Genomic DNA, 25,487 nt, shown 5'->3' with positions numbered 1-25,487 from the left:
TTTGGATGATATTCATCATGCAACAGTTATAACACGGAGAGATATGTGGCTAGCTCCCGTTCGTCAATGTGATGTAGGCATGCATTTCGTGTGTCGTCATACGTGCTTAGGGAAAAGAACTTGCATGACATCTATTGTCCATCCTTCCCGTGGCAGCGGGGTCCAAAAGGATACTACGGGATATTAAGGTTCTCCTTTTAATAAAGAACCGGAACAACGCATTAGCACTTGGTGAACACATGAACTCCTCAAACTATGATCATCGCCGGGAGTGGTTCCGGTTATTGTCACTCCGGGGTTGTCGGGTCATAACACATAGTAGGTAACTACAACTTGCAAGATCGGATCTAAAAACACATATATTGGTGACAACATAATAATTTCAGATCTGAAATCATGGCACTCGGCCCCTAGTGACAAGCATTAAGCATGGCAAAGTAGTAGCAACATCAATCTCAGAACATAGTGGATACTAGGGATCAATCCCCGCCAAAACTAACTTGATTACATGATACATCTCATCCTACTCATCACCGTCCAACGAGCCTACGAATAGATTACTCACGAACGATGAAGAGCTTCATGGAATTGGAGAGGGAAGAAGGTTGTTGATGACGATGGCGACGATTTCCCCTCTCCGGAGCCCAAAACGGACACCAGATCTGTCCTCGAGATGAAGAACAGGATGTGGCGGCGCCTCCGTATCGCAAACGCGACGAAGTCTTCTCTTATTGATTTTTTTCTGGGCGAAAGTGAATTTATAGAGCTGAGATTGGGGGCGGCAGAGCCACGTGGGCCCCACAAGCTTGGTTGCCGCGGCTAGGGGGTGGCCGCGGCAACAGGGCTTGTGGCCCGCTGGCCCACCCCCTCTGGTGGATCTTTGCGCAGGTATTTTTCATATTTTCCGAAAAATTTCTCCGTAAATTTTCAGGACGTTCCGAGAACTTTCATTTCTGCACAAAAACAACACCATGGCAATTCTGCTGAAAACAGCGTCAGTCCGGGTTAGTTCCATTCAAATCATGCAAATTAGAGTCCAGAACAAGGGCAAAAGAGTTTGGAAAAGTAGATACGATGGAGACGTATCAGCATGCAATTGAAGTGATCAAGTTCTCTTGCAAATGACTGTATTTCATGAGCTTGCTCAATCACAGAGCGCTCTTCAGTCATCCTGTAGTCATAGAATTGTTCCATGATGTACAGCTCAGTGCCAGCATCCGAGACCCCAAACTTGGTCTCGAGTGCATCCCACATATCTTTTCCATTATCGATTGACGCGTAAGCATCAATTATGTTTTCACCAAGAACGCTCAAGAGAGCAACCTTAAACAAGGTATCCATTTTCTGAAAAGCTAGCTCGTGTTGAGCATCATGATCTCCTTCAGGTTTGCCAAGAGTGGCGTCATAGCAGCTCATGGTTTGAAACCATAGAACAGCTCTCACGCGCCATCTCTTGTAGTGAACACCCTCAAACATAGGAGGTCTCATGGAGGCAGCAAAACCACTCGGGGTAAATTGCCTATAATAAGGTTTTTGGATTGTTGGAAATATGAGCAATTTACCATAAGATTTTATTAAAAGAAAAGCTAGGATAAACATAACCATCATAATAAAGACGGAAGAAGACATGCAATATAGAGATGAAAAGACAAAATATATGTGCACATATGATCTAGAAAAGAACATATGTGTAACCGTTCTATATAGACAAGGTATCATATGAAATGATGAGCAGAAACGTAACATATCTAGAAGAGATACTATAGCAAGAAGATGCAGTAGGCACTGAAAGAAGAAGAACATGAGTACGTATTGAGTTGCAGCAGCAGTAGGATTGGTGTTGGCGTTGTCGTTGGCCATGTTACTAGAGAGGTGGTCGATGTCGGGGAAGTAGTCGTCGTTCGGGAAGAAATCGTCGGTGTCCATGATGGAAGCCAGTAGTCGCGCTGAGCGCTCCCCAAAAACCTTATCGCCCTTCTCCCGTACAGGACTCGAAGAGACGGAGTTTCGAAGGCCTACTGTCCCGACGAACGGTGCACGTCGCAAGACGGGATGAGGAAGAATGTAACAGTAGCACAGGGAAAGGAACCGGTGGCGAAGGGAACTTCTGATGCGTAGTCTCTGGAGAGGAGCGACCTCTCTTTTATAGGCGCAGGAGAAGGAGGCGAGAGGCCAGCGTCGGGAGCCGAAGAGAGCGACGGGATATGAAACGAACAGACCGCAGCGACGAAACGACAGCGTTCGCTTTCAATATCCACTAGCAAAAACGTTCAGCTTCTCCGAGTGGACTTTCGTATACCAGTCGTGTGTGGCAAAAATTTAGTTCGGCTCGTTCCCGCAACCCGCGGCGCGGCGTGACGAGGCGAGGCGGGCGACGGAGGAGGAGGAGCGTGCCTGTATGTCTCTCTTGTTCTCAAGCTCATACATGTGTGGAAACATCCTCCCTTATAAGGAGGTCCAACTCCCACTAAACTAGCAAGGTGGGACTAAACATTTCCACCTCTTGCCTTGCACAAATAGGCTGCGTGGGCCTCTAGGATTTATTAGAATTTTTTTGAAATCATATATATTGGGTTGGCCCATATTTGGACAAAATTCCAGCAAAACCTACATCATTCAAGCCAGCCAATGAAATAGTGAAATTTTAGGTGCATTGTACAAACACTAACAAAACGTCATCCATTGGCACACAACTGGACCCAGCTGTAGATGAAGCACCATGTGCTTTTCTTAAAACCGGGACATCTTCGCGTGGCATCCTTCCGATATGCTAGGAATTCCGAGACACCTAGTCGAGCATAGATTGGACATTATAGAAGGTTTTAAGCCTCTTAAACAAGCTCTTCGCGGGTTCTCTGAACCAAAGAGGAGGGAAATGGACGAAGAATTGGTCAAGTTACTAGAGGCCGGACTCATCCGAGATATCAAACAACCCGAGTGGTTGGCTAACTTGGTCATTGTCGTGATTTTGTCACGACAGATGCCCTAGCGATATGACTTAAGTCTAGAAGCCATTGCAACTAGATGGTTGCTTGAATGGTGTTGATCGGGAACGAGAGACAAGAGTTTACCCAGGTTCGACCCCTCCGATGGAGGTAAAACCCTACGTCCTGCTTTGAGTGTTATTGACGATGATCTCGATTACAAGGGTGCAGAATCGCTAACCTATCTGTCGAAGATTTCTTATCTGTTCTCTCTATGTCACGGGCTCCCCTTTATATATAGGTCGAGGCTTGAGATTACAACATAGTCCGGGTCATACTACAACCCGCCTCCTATTCTAACTCTTACTTATCTCATCTATGGAAAACACCTTGTGCCTTCCTTCTCAAGTCGGCCTACCAAGTATTGTCCCAAGAGCCGGGCTTCCTTGACGATTTGCCTCCTGGGCCTTGGGCTTCTAGTCTTTCTTGGCTCTTGACGACGACCACACCTCCAATGGGGTCATCTTCCTCGTGGGTCATCCTGTGGGGTTTATCCCCAATATTAGCCCCTAGTTTAGCTTCAGTTTACCCATGTTAAACTCTATCCTCGAAATGAAAGAAAACCTTAAATGTAAAGCTAAACTTGTCTTTTTTCCTTAAGCCGGCATTTCTCTTATCTCTATTTATTATAATTTTGTCAAGGTCAACATGACACCGGGTTATATTCCTTCATCTAGTACTAAGCTTCTTTTTGATCACTTTCACCATGACGTCATCTTGACGACCACTAATGCTTGTATGTTATTATGGTGAATCTTTTTTGAACAATCGAGAAATCTGGTCAGGAGCGAGAATCAAGGAGATTTTGCACCCGCTTGTTACTATAGCAGGCTATGTTTTTGTTGTGCCGTTTCGGGTTCTACTCCCTCATAAATATATCTTTCGGTCCCCTTTCTCACCTTTCCCGCATCTTCTTCCTCTCGCCTTGCTTCTAGCGCCACTGATGCTCGAGCTCATTGGAGTTCAAATCGCAAGAAGTGACTTAGTTGTGCCTCCGTCGTCATCGGAGCTTGTCTACATCACTCGTGGTTTTCTCCAGAAGAGCGACACCTCGAAACGTCCTCCTTCGTGAATCTAGTGAGTAGCGTTTCCTCCATTAGTTTTTTGGGCGTTGTTCGTCGTTCACCGGGTTCATTGCGGTTCATCAAATGCTGGTTATAAATATAATTGCCCCCTAGCCTCTCGTCAATAATGTGTATTTTTTCCTCCGCCATACTTCCGTAATATTGTAGATTCATAATAGTATATCCATAGATTTCGACGAATGCTTTGCCTTGGGTGCCTCTGCTAGTTCTTAGGGATTTTGTTCTCCTTTTACTGTGTTTATCAGATCTGTCCAGTCTTCCGCTTTTTTCCTCCGTCGTACTTCCGTAATATTGTAGATCCATAATTGTACGTGAGAAAAAAATCACTAAGTCCTCCTAGCCTCTGCATCCACCTTTAACCGGCTCATTGCCACATACCAGCTTATTTTATCATGTCAACCCGCGAGAACCAAAATGGCTTAGCTCCGGCTTATTAGGCTATTTATGCCTCGCTTTTGATTTTGGTAAGTTATATACCGTCTCATTCTTTTTGTTTTCAACTTTGTAGTTATTTTGCGATGGCTCCCAAAACTAGCAAAGCCTATGGCTGGATGAGATCTCAAGAGTCAGTGCTTACACTAGAAAACCTCGTCGCTCAAGGTTTCCTACCGGCTCATTCTGAAATTAGTTGGCGAGCTCCGGAGGAAGAGTCTTCTCCTTGACCCCAACAAGGGGAAGTTGTCGTTTTCACAGACCACCTATCTGCCAATTCCAAGTCCTTTGTTAGTTCTATGTTCAAATCGAGCCAACCGTCACCCTGTTCACGGAGTTCTTTTATCTCAACTATCAGACCAAAGTGAAGAACGACCCCATTGTAGAACTTGGTGGATATTGATGATTGTGATCTGCATTGGGTTTTTCGTGAAGAGGAACGGGTTATCGCAGCACAATGCGGGTAAGTATTTCCCTCAGTTATGAAACCAAGGTTTATCGAACCAATAGGAATACCAATCCGCTTGAGTTGAACACCTTTACTGAATAATAAACAGCACGAAGTATTAAGTAGTTAGACCCGCATAAAATTCCTAAAAATATGGATTCATGGGGATTCAAAGTCGGCATCTCCTAATAGTTCGCAATGGTTCATAACCAGTGGAATATACTATTTTGGTGTCTAAATATTGCAGCATGGCTTATAAGAACTCTGAGCAACCACATATCAGAATATTATTTGGAACTTTGAACTTGTTCTTTTTTAGGAAAGCGAACATTTATTGAAACAAAAAAAATTCAAAATTTTGAACAATTTTTACAAATTGGAAAATTATTTGAAAATGCGAACATTACATGTAAAATTCAAACATTTTTTAATCTTGAATTTTTTAATAAAAGGGGGACATTCTTGAACAAACTTGAAAATGTTAATTTTTTCAAAAAATCTAACATCTTTGAAAAAAATGGAACGTTTATTGGAACTCTGAATAAAAAATTGAAAAGCGGACAAATTTTGAAACTGTGAAAAGAATTAGGAAAACGCAAATTTTTCTGAATATCAAGAACATTTTTTTATTTGTGAACAAAAAATGAAAAACCAGGAACATTTCTGAACTTTTGAACTATTTTTGAAACCCTGAATTATTTTTACAAAAAACGAGTATTTTTTAACATTTGCAAACTTTTTTTGAAAACTGAGAATTGTTTTTGAATTAATGAACAAAATTGGAAAGACAAGAACATTTTTTGAAATTCTGAAAAAATATTTGAAACCTGTCGAACTAAATTTGGAAAAGGAAAACAATATTTTAAATATGTGAAAAAATGAAATCAACAACATTTTTGAAATTTGTGGAGAAAAAGGTAAAGGGAACATTAAAAATTCTGAAAAAAAAATGTAAGCATGAACTTCTTGAAAATTTGGGAACAAAATTTGAAAACAAGGAAATTTCGTGAGCTTTTGAACAATTTATGAGCAACACAAACTTTTATTGAAAAATGTAATAAACTTTAAAACAGGAAAAGGAAAAACGAAAAAAGGAAATGAAAAAAAAAAGAAACAGGAAAAATGAAAACAACAGGAATACGCAACAAAAAATAAGAAAAAACGGTTCAGGAACCTCCTAGAAGGTTCTCAAAACCGAAGAAAACAGGCTGGGAACTAGCTAGAAAGTTCCCAAAACCGGAATCTTTGGAAATTCAACGGGATGGCCCATCCCGAAGGCTCGTTTGATCTCCCCCTTTGCATGGCTTCAGCAATTTGCCTCAAATTCGAGTCGATGGAGCCGTCTCGAGAGATGGTAACTTAGGTTCTTTCAGTGCAGTTTCCGGAAACTCTTCAGGCTCTTTCCTGGACGCTTCAACAATCAAGATTAATGAGGTGACGGATCCGACGACCCTGGAGGCGTTGGCATGTCGCGAGGCTCTTGCTCTTGCTATTGACCTAGACCTTGCTCGAATCCTCGTCGCGAGTGACTGCCAAGGAGTAGTAAACGACATCACGAATTGCACCAAGGGTGTCTACGCCAGCACCACAAGGGAGATTGCGGTTTCAAGGGAGAATTTTGATAATTGCACCTTCATCTTCGAAGGTAGATCCACCAATGTTGAGGCACGCAGCCTCGCTAAGTATGCTTCCGGCTTGGATTATGGGCGCCATTTGTGGCTGTTAACCCCTCCAAATTTATCCTGTATTCCTATGAACTTTGTTGAGTAATGAATAAAGCATGTTTAGACTAAAAAAAAAACAATTTGCCTTGTCAAATAGAAAAGGGTTAATTGTCTAAAAAAAATAGAAAAGGGTTAATTTGATAAATGTCACTCAAATTCTAACGATTCCGAAAAACGCCTCTGCAATTTCCAAAGTTAGAAAATGTTCAGTGGCATTTTTCAAAGTCTGCAGTGACGTTTTTTAAAATTTGCAGTAGTTTTTTTCAAAATTTAAAAATTACAGTGACGTTTCTCAGAATCAACAGAATTTGAGTGACATTTGTCCAATTAACCCAATAGAAAAAACCTTTCGTTTGTTCCAGCCTTCCAGGGGGAGCAATCGCCAGCCGGTGGCGTCCAAATTTAAGAGCCCGGCAAGAGATGCCCTGAGAGAGAAAAACATTATGGCATCGACTACATGCAAAAAGCCAAAAGTGCACAGATGATACCCCTTACAAGTTATACTACATCACATGTGCCTGCTGTTTCTTGCAACAACCATATCATCTTACCATTCGAAAGCATTACAACGAAATCATCATAGCTCACGGCAACAAGATAAAGTTGTGAGGAGGCTTACAAATATTCTGTGACTATACACGCAAAACACGGTCCCATACTTGGTTTAGTCAAGAAAGAAGAAACTCAGGCTGAGAAATCTGAGAACCCTTCTTCGCTCGCATCATCGGAATCCTCATCTGAAACCTTTTCAGTTATTTCAGTATCAGCACCCTTGTCGTCGCCTCCGTCAGCTTCATCATCGCTTCCAACCTCCTCATCACTGGAGCTCGACTCTGGCTGGTCACCGTTTTCCTTCAAACTGAGGCTGCAGCCCTTGGCCGCCTCGGCGTCCGGCAAGTCATCATCTGAGCCTTCCTCGGCTATATCACTTTCAAGCTCAATCTGGTTCAACTTGACACTAGGGAACTCCAGCGGCTTAGCAGGCCAATCCTTGAAGAAATTGTTCAAGGCCATGAATTTGAACGTGTGCAGAAGCCTATGCCTGTCCCTCTTGATATCAGAGTTAAGAAGCTTCTGCAACAGGGTTGGTTCCCTAATCTTGGCCACTGCACCACCATCATGGCAACGACTATTGTTGTTCCACTCCCTCGGTCTTTTAGACGGAGAATCTTCTCTGCTGTCATACCTCTGTCGCTTATTGTCACGGCCACTGCCACGGCCACGGCCCTGACCACGGCCACGCCCACGATTTCCAAAACGACCACCCCCCTGTCGAGTTTTCCAATTACTTTCCTTTTGAGGGTCCCTGGGTTGACCCTCATTGTCAGACAGATAGCCAGGTGGTAGTTCAGGGAGTTCCAAACCTAATTCCTTCTGCTTTGCTATAACTTCCTTGAGTTCCTGCACCAAATGAAACAACAGTATTCAAGATTAATGAATGTCGTAGATGGAAATATCAGAACAGCGTCGTCTGAATCTGAAGACATATAAACCTGTAGTCTTTCATATGTAGTAAAGAGAACCACTTAAAGAGATTAATTCTTCTTCCGCTTAAAATCTAGAGAAGACATATATGAGCCATAGTACTAGAGCGGCTTACCTGACGGCGCATTTGGGCCTCTTCATCTTTCTTTTGCTCATCCAATTGATTCTGACACAACTTCTGTATTATGAGGTCAGCAGTCAGTCAATGCTTCTTCCATGTTGACATAAGGTTGCCCAGAACTAATAAAAAACAAAAATATATAAACATTGACCTTGTTTACGTTGGCTCTTGTAGGGTAGTTTTTCTTGCGTGCTTGAACCCACTGTTTAACTTCATTTTTGTCATAAATGATAGGAGGGCGCCTGCAAGAATATACTAAATCACTACAAAATTGAAAACAAATGAGATAGTCTAAGAATATGTGAATTGGAGAACAACAAATAAAAAGTTAACAAAAAATATAGCCATCAAGAAGTTTAGGTCGGCTTGTTCAATTCTGTTACTTTAGTCGATGGACTTCCATTTTTGCTAGAACAACATACAAGGATTCAATCATTTGCTAGACGACTAAGAACATGTTTTAATAATTTAGAATAAAGTGACATAAAAGATCTGGTGGTTAGACAGAAATATGGGCATCTGGCTGAGTAACAGAAATTTGTTGCCACAAGCTAATTGGTAGTTGGCGCTAGAATATGATGAAAACAGCAGCAACTAAGTCGTTTCTACTATACACAGACCAGGAGAGATGCCGATATCAAAACATGTAATGAAACTCATTCTCGATACCAATTATACACTTATGTATATAAAAAGAAAATCAGCATTCAACATGACATACTTTCGACCTCCTCCAGATGCTGGACTGTCAATGTGACAGTCTCCTGATATTGGACTGTCACTACTTGTAAAATTGGACTTTCCTTCTCTCCAGTCATTTCTTCCTGAAAAGATGGTAAATTAACTCATGGTAGTTAAAATACTAATTATAGTATGGCATGCTCTTCTATCATGGAGCTAAGGTGATCAAATACGTGACTCGATGTATCATAAAATAGCACAAAGTTATACACAACTGTGGAAGATAAGATGTGAACTGCAGCATATTCATTTGTACTTTATTTACAATCCTTTTTTTAAGAGATTCTGTAGGGGAGGAGACCCTGACAGTGAATCTACTGATACTATAAACAAGAAAAATACAACTTACGCATAATATGTACAAGCAATGCAGTGGACTAGACTATACAGCAAGACATATACATGAGACCTAAAGCTAAAAAGTCAATCGAATTAACCCTATGTACAAGTAACTGCATGACTTTTGATGAAGTTAGCCTTTAAGGGAGCAAAGAAGGGTCTAATCTGTTCAAAGATTTCATTGTTCCTTTGCTCCCTGCTTTCCTTGCAACTAGTGACTAATAAGCACTCAGATGAAGCTACACATTATGTTAAATGCATCACAAGAGTTCAAGGTTAAATCACAAGCATGCAAGTTCTACATTTTTAGTGGGAAAAAATGCATTGTAGCAATGAGTTATCATGCAATTAGACTTATGGACGCACCTGCAGCCCCCTATGCATGTTCAAAAGCATGAGGTGACACACAGTAAGTTTTATTTGTATGCCATAAAATAGTATGGTACCTCTTCCACGACCTTGATTAAAATGCCTTCCTCTTCCCCTTCCACCAGATGCACTGAATTGTCCTCCATCCCTAGCATCTCCTCTTCCCCGTCCACCAGATGCACTGAATTGCCCTCCACCCCTACTATCTCCTCTCCCTCTTCCACCAGATGGACTGAACTGCCCTCCACCCCTACCATCTCCTCTCCCTCTTCCACCAGATGGACCAAACTGCCTTCCATCCTTACCATCTCTACCAGGGTTAAATCGGGATTTCTGATCTGTTGCATAATTCCTCACGCCATTTTCAGAGGCAACATGAGAGATGCCATCTGATTTGTTAGTAGTTTGGTTTACCTGTCACAAATTAAGAGAAACGTCAATTAGATCGCAGGGCTGTGCTATATATTAATAGGAACCAGTAAGAATGGAAAACGGTAAATAACTAAAATATTAATCAAAATGAGTGGTCAGCGATGATATAGCGATCATATTACCAATTCGTAACAGCAAAAGTAATATTAATCGATGTGTTCATAGATATATGTTCCAAAACAATCACAAATGCATTTTCCACACATTTATGAAAAGTAAAAAAGATTGACAAGAACAAATACAGGAAACAAGAGATACCAATACTCCAATATAAAATTCCTTAGTATGCGGCAGGCAGTACACTAACTATTTGGGCGCAGTCAAAGATTATTTGTATACTGAAACATCATGCTTGGGTAGACAAACAATACAGAATCGCCATTCATCGTTATCAGAATGTCCTCACCGTGTTCTGATCCTAAATGGTCCTAGAAATAGCATCACTCTGAAAGACATGATAGCTAATCAACTATCCCAATGAAATATGCTGCTAGAGTGGGGAAATTGCAATAAAAACGATAATCACAACTATTTACTCATGGAAAAAGAAGAAGGACGGAGTTTTTTTTTTCAATGGCCGCTACAGTGCGCTGATATATGATCCTAAAGGCTGAAAGCGTAGTGCTATTAGGCAGCAAATGATTCACCCACCTGACCGACTCCTCCACCGTTGTTCCGATCTTTCCCATCAACGTTCAGAACAGGCCTCGGCGAACCATTCACCCCGACGCCGCCGCCACCGTTGCAACCATTCCCCACAGCGCCCATCACCGGCAAGGGCGGGCGAGGCCCGGGCAACCCAGAACCACCAGGCCGGAACCCGCCGCCGCCGCCGTTGAAGCCGGCCTGCGGGCCAGGGAAGGCCCCGAACTGATTGGGGTTCGGCGGGAAGCCTCCCGGAAAGAAGGGATTTTGCTGCTGCTGTGGTTGCTGGTGGTGGTGTTGTTGGTGCTGCTGCTGCTGGAGGGCGGCGGCGGCGAGGTAGCCGAGGTTCTGGAGCTGCTGTGCCTGGCCGAAGAGCTGCATCGCGAGGAAGGGGTTGGCCGCCGCCACCGCCGCCATGGGGTTGGCGGCGCCGAAGCCGGCGAAGGCGGCGGGGTTCATCTGCTGGTGGTGCATGGGGAGGGCGTGTGGATGGGGATGGGGCTGGCCGGGGTCGCCGGGCCGCGGGTGGTGGGGCTGGGCGGCGCTGGGGCGGGGAGGGTGGAAGGGGCGCATGGCGACGGGGAGGGGGAGGGGGAGGCGGAGGCGGGTGGGGAAAGATTTTGGGTAGGGTTTTAGGACGTGCGGGTCGTCCGGCGAGGAGACTAGCGCTGTCTGTCTCTGTCTCACCGTTCCTTCGTGCGCTCCTCAGTTTCCTTCTCCTTATAAACGCCCTGTGATCGTTTTGTGCTCCAACTAGTACTACAAATCACTATCACTATGCCATCGTGACTCGTGAGCTTTGTCATGTTTGGCATCCTGTTTACATAGTAGTAGAAGATTAAAAAAAAGTCTCCAAAATACTAGTACAATACAATCTACATATAAGACATCTTAGAGATTTCACTATAAACTATATACGAAGCAAAACGAGTGAATCTACACTCTAAAATATGTCTATATACATTCGTATATAGTTTATAGTGTAATATCTAAAAGGTCTTATATTTAGAAATGAGGGGAGTAGAAGAGATCCATTCTCTTCGGTTGCTCCGAGGGCCGGTGACAAGGAGGAGAATCCTAGTGACTCGGCTCCAGCTAGTACATAGGTTGTCGTCTCGGTCCTCGCAAAAGCGGCACTCAAACAGATGACGTCGCTTCTTTTTTAAGTCGGTATTTAGGCTATGATTCTTCTCAAGTTCCTTCGTCAGGACCGACAGAGCTCCGACATATATTCTTATCAACTCCTCGAGGCGACGAGTTTAGAGTTGCTCATGGTGTCGGCAAGCTTTGATGTCAGGTTCTTCAGATCGGTTCGAGGATTCAACGGTGATGAATACGGCTCCAAGGCGCTTGTCCTTAAGGATACCTGCGCAAAGACTTTCTAATTGTTATCGACAAAGTCGACTCTGGTATGAGAACGTCGATAGTAGTGATCGTTCGATGATACACGGACCTCGATGTAATTTTATTATGTTTTGATGATTTATACTTCTGATGAACTTCCACAATACGATTGCGTTCTTTTCACGAGACAAAAATATTGTTTTGACTTTTTATCTATTATTTCCTCCGTTGAAAGAAAAGCTAGCATGGTTTTAGTTGAAAGAGGAGTATAATCAAAAAGCAGAGTGCCCGTCTTTAAAAAAATTGAAGCGTTTTTTCAAGAGAAAAACATAGGGAGTGAATGTTGGTTTCTGACCTTGCAGCAAAAATGTTGCCGTAAGGAAGATGAGTGGGTGACGGCAAAGAGAAGGATGAAGGGAGGCAGAGAGGGATATGTGATGAACAAGTCACCAACTCCCCGTAGTAAAGATAGGAAATTGTTTAAAATCAACCGACTGATTTTGTCTCTCTCGTAAGCCGCGTCGAGCGTGCGACACGTGTCCTACCTACTTGCGCGTTCTCCCTTCCCCTTATTTCTTAATTATCCCCACCACCGCACCTACCTTATCCTCTCCCCATTCTTCTTCCCCAAATCACCACCGACTGCATCCTCTCTCGTTGCAGGGAAGCTTTCGTCGCCGGCCCCGGGTGCTGCGATGAAGCTTCGGCGAGGCGGTTAGTGCAGCGACGGAGCACCGCCGTGCAACGATGGCGCTGCAATGAAGCTTCATCAGAGGCTATCGGCTGCACGCTGCAGTGAAACATCGCCAGCAGTCGTCGGATACTGTGATGGAGCTCGCCGTGCCGGTTGCGCGCTGCGGTGAAACATCGTTGACGGTCGCCAGCTGCTGCAATGGAACTCGCCTTGCCGGGATGCGCGCTGCAGTGAAAACATTGCCATCATCTTCGGTTGCTGTGATGGAACTCGCCGCTACGGCTGCGCTGCAGTGAAACATCGCTAGCATCTTCGGTTGCTACGATGGAGCATGGCCACGCCGGCGACGGTGCGGCTCCTGAGATTCCGTTGACCACATCCATCCGACAAGCGCTGGATCTGATGGCTCAGGACCCGACTGATTTCTTCGGGAAATCAGCCGGTTGATCCGTAACAGGCCTCGTAAAGATATAGCCATATACAATAATGTATAAATGCATTAATCATAGGAAGGATGCCCAGTTTCAGTTTCAGCTTGCCAAGCAAGCTAGTACCAACTCAAGCAGCATCTCACAACAATCCAGTCAACTGAGAAGCCACCGTACTTTTGGTAAAAGATCATGACGAAGGACCATTGAATGTGAATGATCCCCCCCCCCCCCCCCCCCCCCCACACACACACACAGACATTTCATGAAAAATGAGTCAATAATATTATCCTATTTTGATTCAAATAGAACACAGACGCAAGCCACGGGCAAATGACAAACTGTGCGGAGCAAAACCGCCAGACGCGCAATATACAACAGAGCTGAAGGACACAGCAGCTTTGCTTCAGGTGAAAAGACTCCAGCACACCAGCCATATATAATTCTGCACATTCCTTTCTGATATACAGGAGAGCTGGGAGTGAGACAATGGAATCGAAGATATCTACTGTGGTGTTTCTGATCTCAAGCATATAGTACACCCGATGGTCCTTTTGGATTCCGAGCGGTTCGAATCAGCCTCCTCATCTGTCCATCATCAGCACCATTCTTTACCAGCAACCCTCATTCATCGAACGGATTTCTTGGTGGAAAATGTCCTTGCTGTGCTGAGTTCCTGTTACAGGGCATCAAGTAGAACATAAGATCTGTTACAAAGTATAAGAACAGGTCTCTAGAGGAGCTTACAGTATATGGGAGTCCTGTACTTGCCCCGGGATGTATGACAATCCTCCTGAAATCAACAAAGAATCAGATAAAGTACATTAACATGAGAGTTTATGTGTTCATGCATAGAGTACTTGTGTGCTGCTTGAGGATCAATTTGCCGTGAAGAGGCAGATTACCCTGAGATGCAGAAGGAATATATTGCACAGTAGAATTCTGAGACATCCATGGCTCTGCTAAGCTAACAGAGTATTCTTCGGGAACATGAGGATCCGGCAATGTTGCTTGTAGTGAGGTCAAATCCATAAACTGAAAAGAGGAACAAAAAAATATCGTAAATAAGAACACAAAGAGACAGAGGTTTCCCTTTATGACAGGGTTTTGGCAGTCTGCATTCTGAGATAGTGGCCAAAAAGAGAAGAATGTAAAAGGATATTGTGTGCGAGTTAGCAACAACTTCTTCTAAAGCACATCTTACAGTGTGTCTTACAAACAAAAGGAACTATTAGTACTCCATGTTATAATAGTTTTAAGTGCAAACCAGAAAATAGTGGTAGAATTACACACCATGTCGTTGGCTTCAACATCAGACTCAAATGCCATGTCAAATGGATTTGTTGATTTTCCAGGCTGAGGTGCCATGCCCTGAAACAAAATTCAAATGAACAGTTAAAGAGATAAACTGATACTTCTTGAGAGACTACTGGGGTCCCGCAAAAAAAGGCTATGTAAAATGGCTCTAGTTATCCAGTAGCCCCATGACAGGCAAAATAAAGCAAATAAAGTATCACAAATATTACCAACAACAACAATTTGTATACATACATGAAAGCAGTCACGAATCAGGATAAGTCTAGTAGCATGCCTCGATACACATGCAGTCAGAGCTAAAACTGTAAGGCTAAAACTGTAAGGCCTAGTATCACCTTAACAAAATTTCCATTTTAGCTAGATAATACTCCCTCCGTTCCTAAATATAAGTCTTTTTAGATGTTCCACTATGAACTACATACAAATGTATATAGACATGCTTTAGAGTGTAGATTCACTCATTTTGCTCCGTATGTAGTCCTTAGTGAAATCTATAAAAAGACTTATATTTAGAAACGGAGGGAGTACTAAGCTAGCTTCCAATCATATGGAAGGAAGCTGAGGAAAACATTCAATCATGGATAACACATACCAGTTGGGGTTGAAGTGGTGCAGGAAATGATGGCTCAGCCAGGACACCAGGTGAGACGTTGAAGCCAGGGAACATATCCCCAGGAGTTGACCTTTCAGGCTCACCCCTAGCCAAATCCTAAAAGAATGATTCAAACTGCTCAGTGTAGTCTTCTTTGAGAAATAATGAAATACTCCCTCCGTCCCAAAATTCTTGTCTTAGTTTTGTTTAGAAATGGATGTATCCAAATACTAAAACTTGGCTAGGTACATTCATATCTAAACAAATCTAAGACAAGAATTTTGGGACAGAGGGAGTATGTTTTTTTTCAGCTTTTTAAAGTGATCAAAACGCCAGCTACACACCTGGGAAGTTCTGGATCCAACATATGGAACACTGGGTATGGTGAATTGATGAGGTGCTACTTGAGGCATATCATTGAATGCAAACAAATTATTAGGCATGTTCCCCGTAGTAGATTCACCAAAGGCATTCCAGGCCTGGGAAGCAATGAAGGCAATCGAAATTCATATTAACTCAGTAAAAGTAAAGTTACTTCACAGCTCCATATACCAAATGCTGAAGTACCTGGGAGTTTTCCTTGGAAACAGGGAGCTTCACCTCTTCAGTATTTAAACTCCACTGATCCATTGTAGGCATAGATGTTTGTGACATAATGGCACTTGGTGGTGAATTTGGCAATGTTGATTGATCAATTGCTTTGGCAATTCCACTTGGCAATGCAGCGGGCACCTGAGGTTGCACATTTGAAACAGAAGTCGACGAACCATATTGAGGTGTGTCGAAGAATGCCCACCCTTCATTAGCAGGCAATGGAGCTGCTGGTGCAATATGATGAACACTAGACATAGGTGGCAGCTGTTGGTCAAAACCAGCAAACAGATCCACCGATGGAGGGGATGAGGAAATTGCTGGGTCCTGCACAATTGACAGACTGAAGAGATCCTGGTGCACAGGATGAGATGTGGGGACTGCTTCTGCTGATACAGACGATGAAGTCGTGACAACCTTCTGAACCACAGCATTATGAACAGCTTCTTTAACAACATCAGAATGCCCATTAGGAACTGATGCAGTCTGTTGATTAAAGCCAGCAAACAAATCTATTGATGGAGCATAAGCAACGGGCTGCGGCAATGTTGACATGTCAAAGAGGTCTTGATTAGCGAAAGCCGTTGGTTGTGGTTGTGGTTGGGTTGAAACAGGCACGTGCTGCAGAGATTCTTGGGTGAGGGCAATTTGGCTGGCTGAAGAATTCACACTCTGCTGCAAGGCATACGGTTGTGTAGAATGAGCTACAGAAGATGCCCCACTCTGACGGTTTGCAGCAGAAGGCACTGGCCTTTCTGTAGGTGCATCAGGTAGGACACCTGAATCAACTGACTTATTAGATGGTGAGCTACCATCAAACGATCCAAAACTTCCAGAAGAAGCTGTTCGCTGCACATATGAAGGAGATATATTTTATGTCTTACCCAATCTACTTCAAGAATTGCACAAGCCAATAGGTTTTACTGCAAAGTGAAAAGTGAAGATGCAGATGGGAGGATCAATAACCTGTGAACGACGACCTCCATTAGATTCTATTTGTGAAACTGCATTTGGATGTCTTTGAGATTGAGGATTTTCAGTTGATACATTTCTTGAATGGTGAACAGAAGGGCTGCTGTACCCTGTATCCTGAGAGCTAGGAGAAAGCACATCGTTCCTAATGTCACTGGTGCTTGAGGCTGAAAAGTCAGAAAATCTTGATCCGTGACTCTCATTAGCAAATCGATCTTCATGCATCTGATCCCGGGAACGACCCGGACTGTACAATAGGCTGCCGAGCTTCCCATCAAAGAGTGCCCTATCCGAAGGCCTCCGAGCAAGCGTGTTAACTTGCTTACCATACCGTCTATCTTCATACTGAAAATCATAAGGTGGGCTTTGCGAGTATGAATGATAGGAGTCAGGTCTTCTCGTTTCACTTTCATTGCCCTTTACACTCTGTTCAAAGATTAGAATGTATAGTTAGGCATTCTAATTTGGTGATGAAAACGATTGCAGCATGAACACAGTATTAGAAATGTTCAACTGTTAGATGAGGGGAAATTCGGCCCTTAGATATCCAGAATTAAAGACCAGCACTCGCAAAATTTTACTAACTCGTTACCTCACTATCGGTGGCTGGTTTGTCGGTGGACTTCGCACCAGCATACTTCTTGTCTATATAAACAGTTCTGATAAATTCCCTTATCCTCTCTGGTTTGCTGAAACAGAAAATTACTTGGTAGCATAAGAGCATGGTTAATAATACAGCCAACTGCTGGCTATAAGATGTTGCAATATCATCTATAGCCAACACATACATTCACTCATACAACAAGGTTAGCTATAAGGTGGTAAGCCGACCTAAGGCGAGCACCACCCGCTTAGCGCCTAAGGCGGGCATATTTGTAACGCGCTGCCAGGGCGCCTTATCGCCTAAACGTCTAAGGCAGGACGCCTTAAAAACAATGCTAAAAGGAACTTAAGAATGAAACAAACTCACCTGTTGTCAGGCAATCTCATTCGCTGCCAATCCCAATCTTTTAGGTAGATATCACGTGCTCGCTGCAGTTACCAACTCCAATGTAAGTCATAAAGTTGAACAAGTCACTCAAGATGGGAACGGTAGAACTGTTCTGAGCACAGTTACCTGGTTACCACCCTGTTCAAGAGCCCGCACTTCTTGGGTAGTGAATTTAGCCATTGACACTGATTTAACACGGTGGGTGAACTCGCGGCTGTTATATCAACCACAGGATAAAAATTACTATTAAGGGCACGACAAGAAAATGTAGTAACTGGGGATAGCTTAACAAGGCATCATAACTTCATCATCTATTTCAGCAAATGGCAAAGTGGCTACATGCGGCTATGCCCAGAGACTAGTGGGATGTTCGGTTTGAGAAATTAGCTAATCTATCACCACCCAATTCCTCATAACACCAATCCCAGTAGAAAAATGAGGAACGAGACCATCCCATGATAATCATGAAATGACCTCATGCCCTAGAGTTTTATATGGAAAATTCCATATGGAGTAAGATTAGAGTGAAATGGTGTGAGACATTGTGATATTGGATTGTTAACTATTTCATGACAACAAAGAGCATCTACTCCTTTGTATTAGAAAGTATCCTCCTTTCATAAATACATGATATTTTAGACACTAACATGATCTACATATGCATCCATGGCCATTGATTTTTGTACAAAAAATATATTATGAAAATATTGTTCACGACAAATCTGATGATACCATTTTCAACTTACCAATCTAAATGATTTTGCATACATTAGTCATCAAAGTTAGAAGAGTTTGATTGCACACTTCCTAGGAAGTACTGTATTCGCAGAAGTGAATTTTGCATATAACTAAAACTAAACGTGAGATATAAGGCCAAAGACTAAAAGGGAGAACTGAAGTAGCGAAGAAAAAATCCCCAAAGATGTAAGATACTCACTGTATCCCACTGCATGACAAGCATGTAAAGGTCCAGAAATTGGTGCATACATATTGTGGCCCCTACACCAAAATAAACATTAGTAGTGCGATTCAAAGAAATGTCAACATAACAGCATCTAGGATCATTCAGAGAGTCAAGTAAATACAACGACCTGATTATATTCAACGCAAGATTACAGAGGTAGGATTCAACAAAAGTTAAGCAATGTAGGGACCTTTCACTTTCAGTTAACGAAGCGACTATCCTTACGAAAATAGTAAGCAAATCTACGACCCCGAAAATACGTAAGAGCAACATAAATTGCTTCTACTGACATGAAAGGCACTAAACTATCAGCGCTTTTAGCGAATTAAGCAACTTCACTGTCACACAATGAAGAGCAACCGCGCACACAAGTGACTGAAGATGTTGGTGAACCAAAGAGTTCTAGATTACTTCAACGGCAACGAAATCAACAGTTTATGCTGCCCATCAAGGTAATTACCCTGTTGATCAGCCAAGCATCCCTAACCTCCTAAAGCGAAATGATACGGGTAGGTAACAGTGCAATCCTCGGCATCCCCAAGTGCCAAACCCAACAGCTGCAGCTTAGACACACACGAGCCAACAAGTAATTCGCAGCAAATTTCGTAAATCCGAGCTAAATCGCCGAACACCACAGCCTCCCGCTCAACGATCCAAGGCGTAAATCGGCTTAACGGAGGCGCGATGGAGGAGGAGGAGAGCAGTACCACACTGTTGCAGTTGATGCACTTGCGGTTGGGCGGCAGCTTCATGAGGCCGCGGATGATCTTCTCGTTCCTCTCCTCCTCCCTCCGGCTCCCCATGTCTCCACCGGATTGAAGGCAGAAACCACCCCCCGGAAAAACAATCACCCGGAAAGAAAATCGGCGGAAACGGAGAGCCCACGGCCGGCCGGCCCGGAATCGGCGAGCCCTGGCTCGGCTGGTGCGACGGATTCGGGCGCTGGCGAGGGGGATGGGGGGCCGGCGGCTAGGGTTTACTGGAGGGTCGGAGGAGGCGGACGGGAATGGCGGCCGCGGCGACGAGTCTAGAGAGAGGGGGTGGGGGAGGGAGGAAAAGGCGTTGGGGATTAGTGGCTGGCTGGCTGCGAGCCGACGGGTTCGGAAACCTCTTTTCTTTTCTGGCTTGGATTAGGATTAGGAAACGCTTAACGGAACCCCGTGCTTGCTTGCTTGCTTTGTTTTTATCGAGCGGAGCGGGGACTGGATTTCGTGGAATAGAACTGGCGGACTGCTAAGCAACGGTCTGATGCGATCCCCTTTTTTCAAATGCCGATGCACCAGGCTGCTGTCCCCTCTGCTTTGTTTAGATTAGATCCTTCGTTTAGATGATGATGCATGCATAACTGGGGCTTCGGGTACGAGGACGCACCGACACACTGTGGCGATACGGTCGTTGCGGCGTCGGCAATTAACATATGTCAAGAATGGATGTATCTAGATCTATTTGAGTTCCAGATACATCCATTTTTATACATTTACGCGATAAGTAATTTCGGACCGAGGGAGTATATACTAATCCCTATCAACCCATAATGGTCCTGTTTGGATACTCTAACTTGGCTAGAGGTTAGAGTTAGTTTCTAACTTTAGTCTAACCATAAACTAACTCTAGCCTTTAGTGGTGTTTGGATGCAAAGGTTAGTTTGACAATAAATACACCTTTTTCAATCATGTGTCTCTTTTAACCAGGATTTATTGTGGCAAGCTCTTGTGTAGGCCTGGTGCAGGTGTATGGAGGAGGATGTAGAGGATCTGATGCGGTTAAAATATTATTATTTTTACTTGTCCATCCTCAACTAGCTCCAATTAGCACCTCTTCTCAGGGCTAGTTTTTTTGATGGGTTAGTTTGCATCTAACCCAAACTAGCCCATGTGTTTGGATACTTTGGGAGCTAGTTCAGCTCAAACTAGCTCTAGCACTGGGATCCAAACAAGGCCAATGTACGATCCATATTTATAAACACATCCGAAAGACGGAGACGGCTTATCATTTTAAGATTCATGATGTCATCATAAGAGACTTCGTAGTCGACGAAAACATCTTCTTTCATTGAACGCGGGTCGTGGAATGCGTTAAACAAATTTAGAAAAATATAAACATTAATATCAAGTCTGAGGCTTGAACTCCGATGAACAGGGATATTTGTCCCCTACACATTCAATCACATGTTGGTTTGTTGCAGCGTTTAGTGAACTCTCGTCTATCTCTTCTAATTAGTATTAGATCACAAATGATAAATATTTATAACAAATACTAAGAAAATCATAATGGATAGATCATAATAATGGTGTCGAGACAAATTACAGACAATCATTGTCGTTGTATATACACATGTCACATCTGATTGGACATATTATGGATGATGACAGATTCCTTATAAATATCCTAATCTGCTATGCGCAAAATAATATTTCTACAATTTTATCTGCTTCGTCACATTTTTTGAGATTACTTTTGATCATGGGTTAAAGAAAATAATGACACATGGCAGCACATCATTTAATATGATATGGTATCATGATGTGATACTTAATCATCTCTTTCTTCATTTAATTATATGTCACCTCATCAAAATTGCCTAGTTGACATGCATGATATTATCTATGATTCTCCATTACGAGCAGCCTAAGGGATAGAGTTGGTGCTTGGATCCAGTGTGGACGGCCTTGTACGCGCACGACGTGGCTCCACAGTGTTGTTTGGCGATGTGTGGAGGTGCTCGGCTGTTGTTTGTCTTGCTGTTCGTTGATTGGATTGGAAGGTGTGTCGCCGATCTAGCGGTTATGTGATGTTGATATAGCGTCAGTTCTGCTTCGCGCTGGCGGCGATGTTGATTTGGTAGTCGATGGTGGTGTGTTCCTCTATCGGTGTTAGTGCTTATGACAATCACCTTATGACAATCACCCCGTCCGGTGGCGGAGGGCTCACTACGTATCGTGGTGGCCATCGAAAGGTCTTCGTGAGGGTTTCTCTCTCAAGACCCGATGGTTGACTTTGACGGGGAGATGCAAACTATGGAATGTGTATTGACATAGAGGAATGGATGTCTAACGACGACGGTTCACATCGCATGTATTTTTTGGGATCATGGAAAAGTAGCGGCAACAACACATAAGTGTCGTGGATGGTGGTTGGATCCGATGACACCGGTGCTTGAGCGTCACTCCCTTTCTAAATGTGTTGTTGTTGAACAATCTCGTCGTCCGTGCGGTATCATGAAATGATTTGTGCGGATATGGTTATGATTGTACTTTGTCGAGCACGGATCTGGTCACTTTGTTTTTTCTGCGCTTACGCATACCTTTGGTCCTATACGAGATTACTATTTGCCACCATATTTTTACATGTGCATGTGTTCGTGTTGATTGTATGCATTCTAGCTAATGTAGAGGTCGAATGTATTGTGTTTATATGCTTTAATGATTCATTCTGAGCCAATAAAATCCAAGCTTTGCTAAAAAGATGCACTTGTTTTTCTTCTTGTGATGCATTAATAAGGTAGTGGTTCAACGACATGTCTTGTAACTGGTGGTGTCTCAAATCATGGGCCTCCTTTGGTTTACCGGAATTTTGTAGGAATTGTAGAGGATATGAATTTTGTACGAAAAATATTCTTTGACGCACTTTAGTTTGCACGAATGGATTTATATTCCTACATAGGATAGGATTTTATTCGTAACATTTGTAAAGGAATAAAAACATTAGGCTCTGGTTCATAGGATAGGAATATTGTAGGGATAGAAAAATATTAGAAAGCGAGATGACATGTATCTCAATTCTTATCGGGGAAGAGATGACATTTGATGTATACTATAGGATTTTTTTTTCATTGAGTTTAGGCTAATATAATTTCCTTTAAATGTGAAGGTTTTTTTTTTGTTCTTGAATTAGAGAGTTGTATTAATTAAACAGAGAAGACCTTGTTCTTACAACGGTGCAATGCTACGCTCAACATGCTAGTTCCGCACTAGTTTACGCACACTCAACATGCTTAACATGTCGTTTACACACATTTATGGGTCACGTTTGCTAGTTCCGCATGTCGGTGCTCTTAAAATACAAAAAGTAAGAAATTGACGACTCATAAAGATTTTAGATAATCCAGGAATGTGTGATTTGTGTGTATCTCGAGCGCACAACACAAGCGTGGATTCTAGGGAGCGGCCATGTCTCCCTTCTAGCGATACACACCATCGGCTTGCCTCAAACGACGTGGTAATGGGCCAGCCAAGTAGCGTTTTTCGTTCGATTCGTTTTTCATTCGTCTGTTACTTTCATTCACTCACTTGATTTTTTTTTTGCTTTTTATTATATTTCCCCCCTAAAATACATATATTTGGAAAATATACTTAAGTTTGAAAAATGTTTGTGCGGTGCCGAAAAATTGTTGGTGCAACTTAAAAACAATGTTGATAGCATTTGAAAAAAAATGTTTCAACACATATTTCAAAAAGTGTTTAACACAAATTCGAACAACAATATTCAAAAATATGTGTTTGAAAAATGTTAGTCATTTATTTGCAAAATGTTAAACGTATATACAATAAGTTTTTCAAATGTATACAAAGAATATACAATGTGTATGATAGAAAGTTAGACACCAAAACATGTATATGAAAAAATATATTAGTTATTGTATTTAAAAATGTTAATCATGTATTTCAAATATCAAAACGTGTATAGAAACATGTTCTTTATGTATACAAAACATATAGATATCAAAAACATATATTTTTAAAAATGTTAATCATGTATTTTTAAAATGTGAGTGTCTATAAAAACAATGCTTCATATGTATATGAGAAGTGTATAAGGTGTATGAAAAAATAGACATCTGAATAAAATGTCAATAATGTATTTTAAAGTCTTGAACTTGCATAATTTTTTGTAAAGTGTTAAAAAATGTTGTTGCAACATTCAAAATGTTGATTAAATTTAGAAAAAAAATATATTTCAACATGTGTAGGAAAACAATATTTAACACATATTCAAACAACAATGTTCAAAACATGTGTTTGAATACAATGTTAGTCGTGTATTTAAAAAATCATAAACATATATAAAAAATGTTTCAGATGTATATGAAAAATGTAAGTGTATGACACAAACTAGACAGCAAACATGTATTTCGAAAAATGGTAATTATTGTATTGAAAAATTTAAACATGTGTTCAAAATTGTTAAACACGTATAAAATGTTCTGTATGTATACTAAAAATGTAGACACAAAGACATACATTTACAATAATTATAATTATGTATTTTTAAAATGTTGAACATGTATAGAAATAATGCTTCATACGTATATGAAAATGTGCAAGGCGTGTGAAAAAAGTAAACATCAGAACATACATTATAAAATAATATTAGTTATGTATTTAAAAATGTTAAGATGTTTTTTTTATGTATACAAAAAAATATGTTGGATGTGAAAAAGTCAACATGTGTTATAAACAAATGTTGAACGCAATGAAAACTGTTAAATAAAAAAGGAAAAGAAGAAACAATTAAAAACGATGAAACCAGGAAAGAAAATGAAAAAAAGGAAATCCGAAGAAAACCAATAAAAACCGAGAGATAAAACAAATAAATCGAAGAAAACGGAAAAAAAGAAGAAACCGTGGGCTCGATTTCTTCCTCCGCACAAGTTAGAGCAACTCCAGTGGGGCGACCTATTTCGTCCGTCGTCGTTCGTTTGGATCGATGCGGACAAAAAAGGAGGCCCAACGCGCCGACCCAAACCCAAATCGAGTCCACTTCGCGTCTGTGCCGATACATTTTGCGGTCCAAATTTGCACCCCAAATGCGTCGGCGCGGACGCGAGACGGACGCCACGCGCGCCTTCTGGGTGTCCGCCGCGTCCCCACCTGGCGGTCGACCAACTGCCCGCGGCCTACCTGGTCAGCTTAATTTATGACCTCGGGCCCACGCGTCAGCGCCGGAGGTCGTCCTTTTTTAAGCCGACCATGCGGCGGGGTCGTCCTCATCCGCTTCCACCCAGCCCTCGTCCCCATCTAGCCACACTCGCTCCCTAGTCGCCGGCAAACCCTAGCCACCCCAGGCGTGCCAGATGGGGATGAGCGGTGCAAGGCGGCGGCCGTCGAGCAAGAGGAGGCGGCGTACGAAGCAGCCATAGCGCAAGCCATGGCCCTCTCCGCGGCGGGTGACTGTGTCCTGCCGCCGGTGACCCCGCCGTCCCCTGTCAAAGCCGAGCCGGAGCCGTCACCCATCGAGCGCTACTCCTGGACGGGAGTAGTGCGCGAGTGGGTCAGCACGCCACCGGTCTGGGTTGGGGCGACGCCGACGCAGGAGACGGCGTACCTCGAACATTGGCGCCAGCGACGACTGGTCAAGGAGCGTCGCCACAGTGAGTACCTTGAGATGCTCGAGCGCGGCGTCGAGCTCGACATGAACGCCCTCTGAAACACGGCGTTCCCCTGGGCCGGCCCTGCGCTGACGCTCATCGACCTCACGGACCCCAAGGACGACGATGACGACGCCTAGGACAACGCGCCGCCTCGTAGTTTAGTTTATTTTTAATACTCTTGAATGCAAATGTAGACGCGTGGACTCTCGCCAGCCTTCGTGGTCGACTTTAATGTTTAATTAATGTTGTTTTTTATTTTAAGTATTCATACATTTTTCTCACACCGTTAAAATGGATCGAGTCAGCGTTGGATGCATGCGTTGACCAAACGTGAAAACGGCTGACCGACTTAAACGGATAAAAAGGCGGATAAAATCGCCTTCTTTTTGGTCGGCCCGTTCGAGTTGCTCTTAACCATT

The 25,487-nt window shown here is 42.8% G+C and overlaps 1 protein-coding gene across 1 annotated transcript; it reads right to left on the bottom strand.

Moving 5' to 3' along the window:
- Window positions 1-7,143: 7,143 nt before the first annotated feature.
- Window positions 7,144-19,878, bottom strand: LOC123441965. The gene is made up of 19 exons (XM_045118123.1): window positions 19,406-19,878; window positions 18,672-18,733; window positions 17,861-17,948; window positions 17,714-17,775; window positions 17,336-17,432; window positions 16,738-17,169; window positions 15,748-16,620; window positions 15,525-15,659; window positions 15,181-15,297; window positions 14,565-14,642; window positions 14,177-14,306; window positions 14,019-14,064; window positions 13,898-13,947; window positions 10,812-11,506; window positions 9,806-10,142; window positions 9,001-9,103; window positions 8,431-8,521; window positions 8,274-8,336; window positions 7,144-8,074 (listed from the first exon to the last, which is right to left on the bottom strand). Exons 1-19 carry the CDS (start codon window positions 19,499-19,501, stop codon window positions 7,358-7,360), a joined length of 4,272 nt encoding a protein of 1,423 aa, XP_044974058.1. The 5' UTR covers window positions 19,502-19,878; the 3' UTR covers window positions 7,144-7,357.
- Window positions 19,879-25,487: the final 5,609 nt, after the last annotated feature.

Source organism: Hordeum vulgare, chromosome 3H, assembly GCF_904849725.1.
Source record: "Hordeum vulgare subsp. vulgare chromosome 3H, MorexV3_pseudomolecules_assembly, whole genome shotgun sequence".
In the NCBI taxonomy this organism is placed as follows: Eukaryota; Viridiplantae; Streptophyta; class Magnoliopsida; order Poales; family Poaceae; genus Hordeum; species Hordeum vulgare.
Note: the sequence above shows the minus strand (reverse complement) of the source record. Positions and strands in the feature narration are given on the sequence as shown.

Coding starts and splice junctions, on each gene's coding strand:
- LOC123441965 (XM_045118123.1), bottom strand. CDS start 19,501: ATGGGGAGCCGGAGGGAGGAGGAGAGGAACGAGAAGATCATCCGCGGC. Junction 17,170..17,335: donor AACCAGCCACCGATAGTGAG/GTAACGAGTTAG, acceptor ATCTTTGAACAG/AGTGTAAAGGGCAATGAAAG. Junction 10,143..10,811: donor ACGGTGGAGGAGTCGGTCAG/GTGGGTGAATCA, acceptor AATTTGTGACAG/GTAAACCAAACTACTAACAA.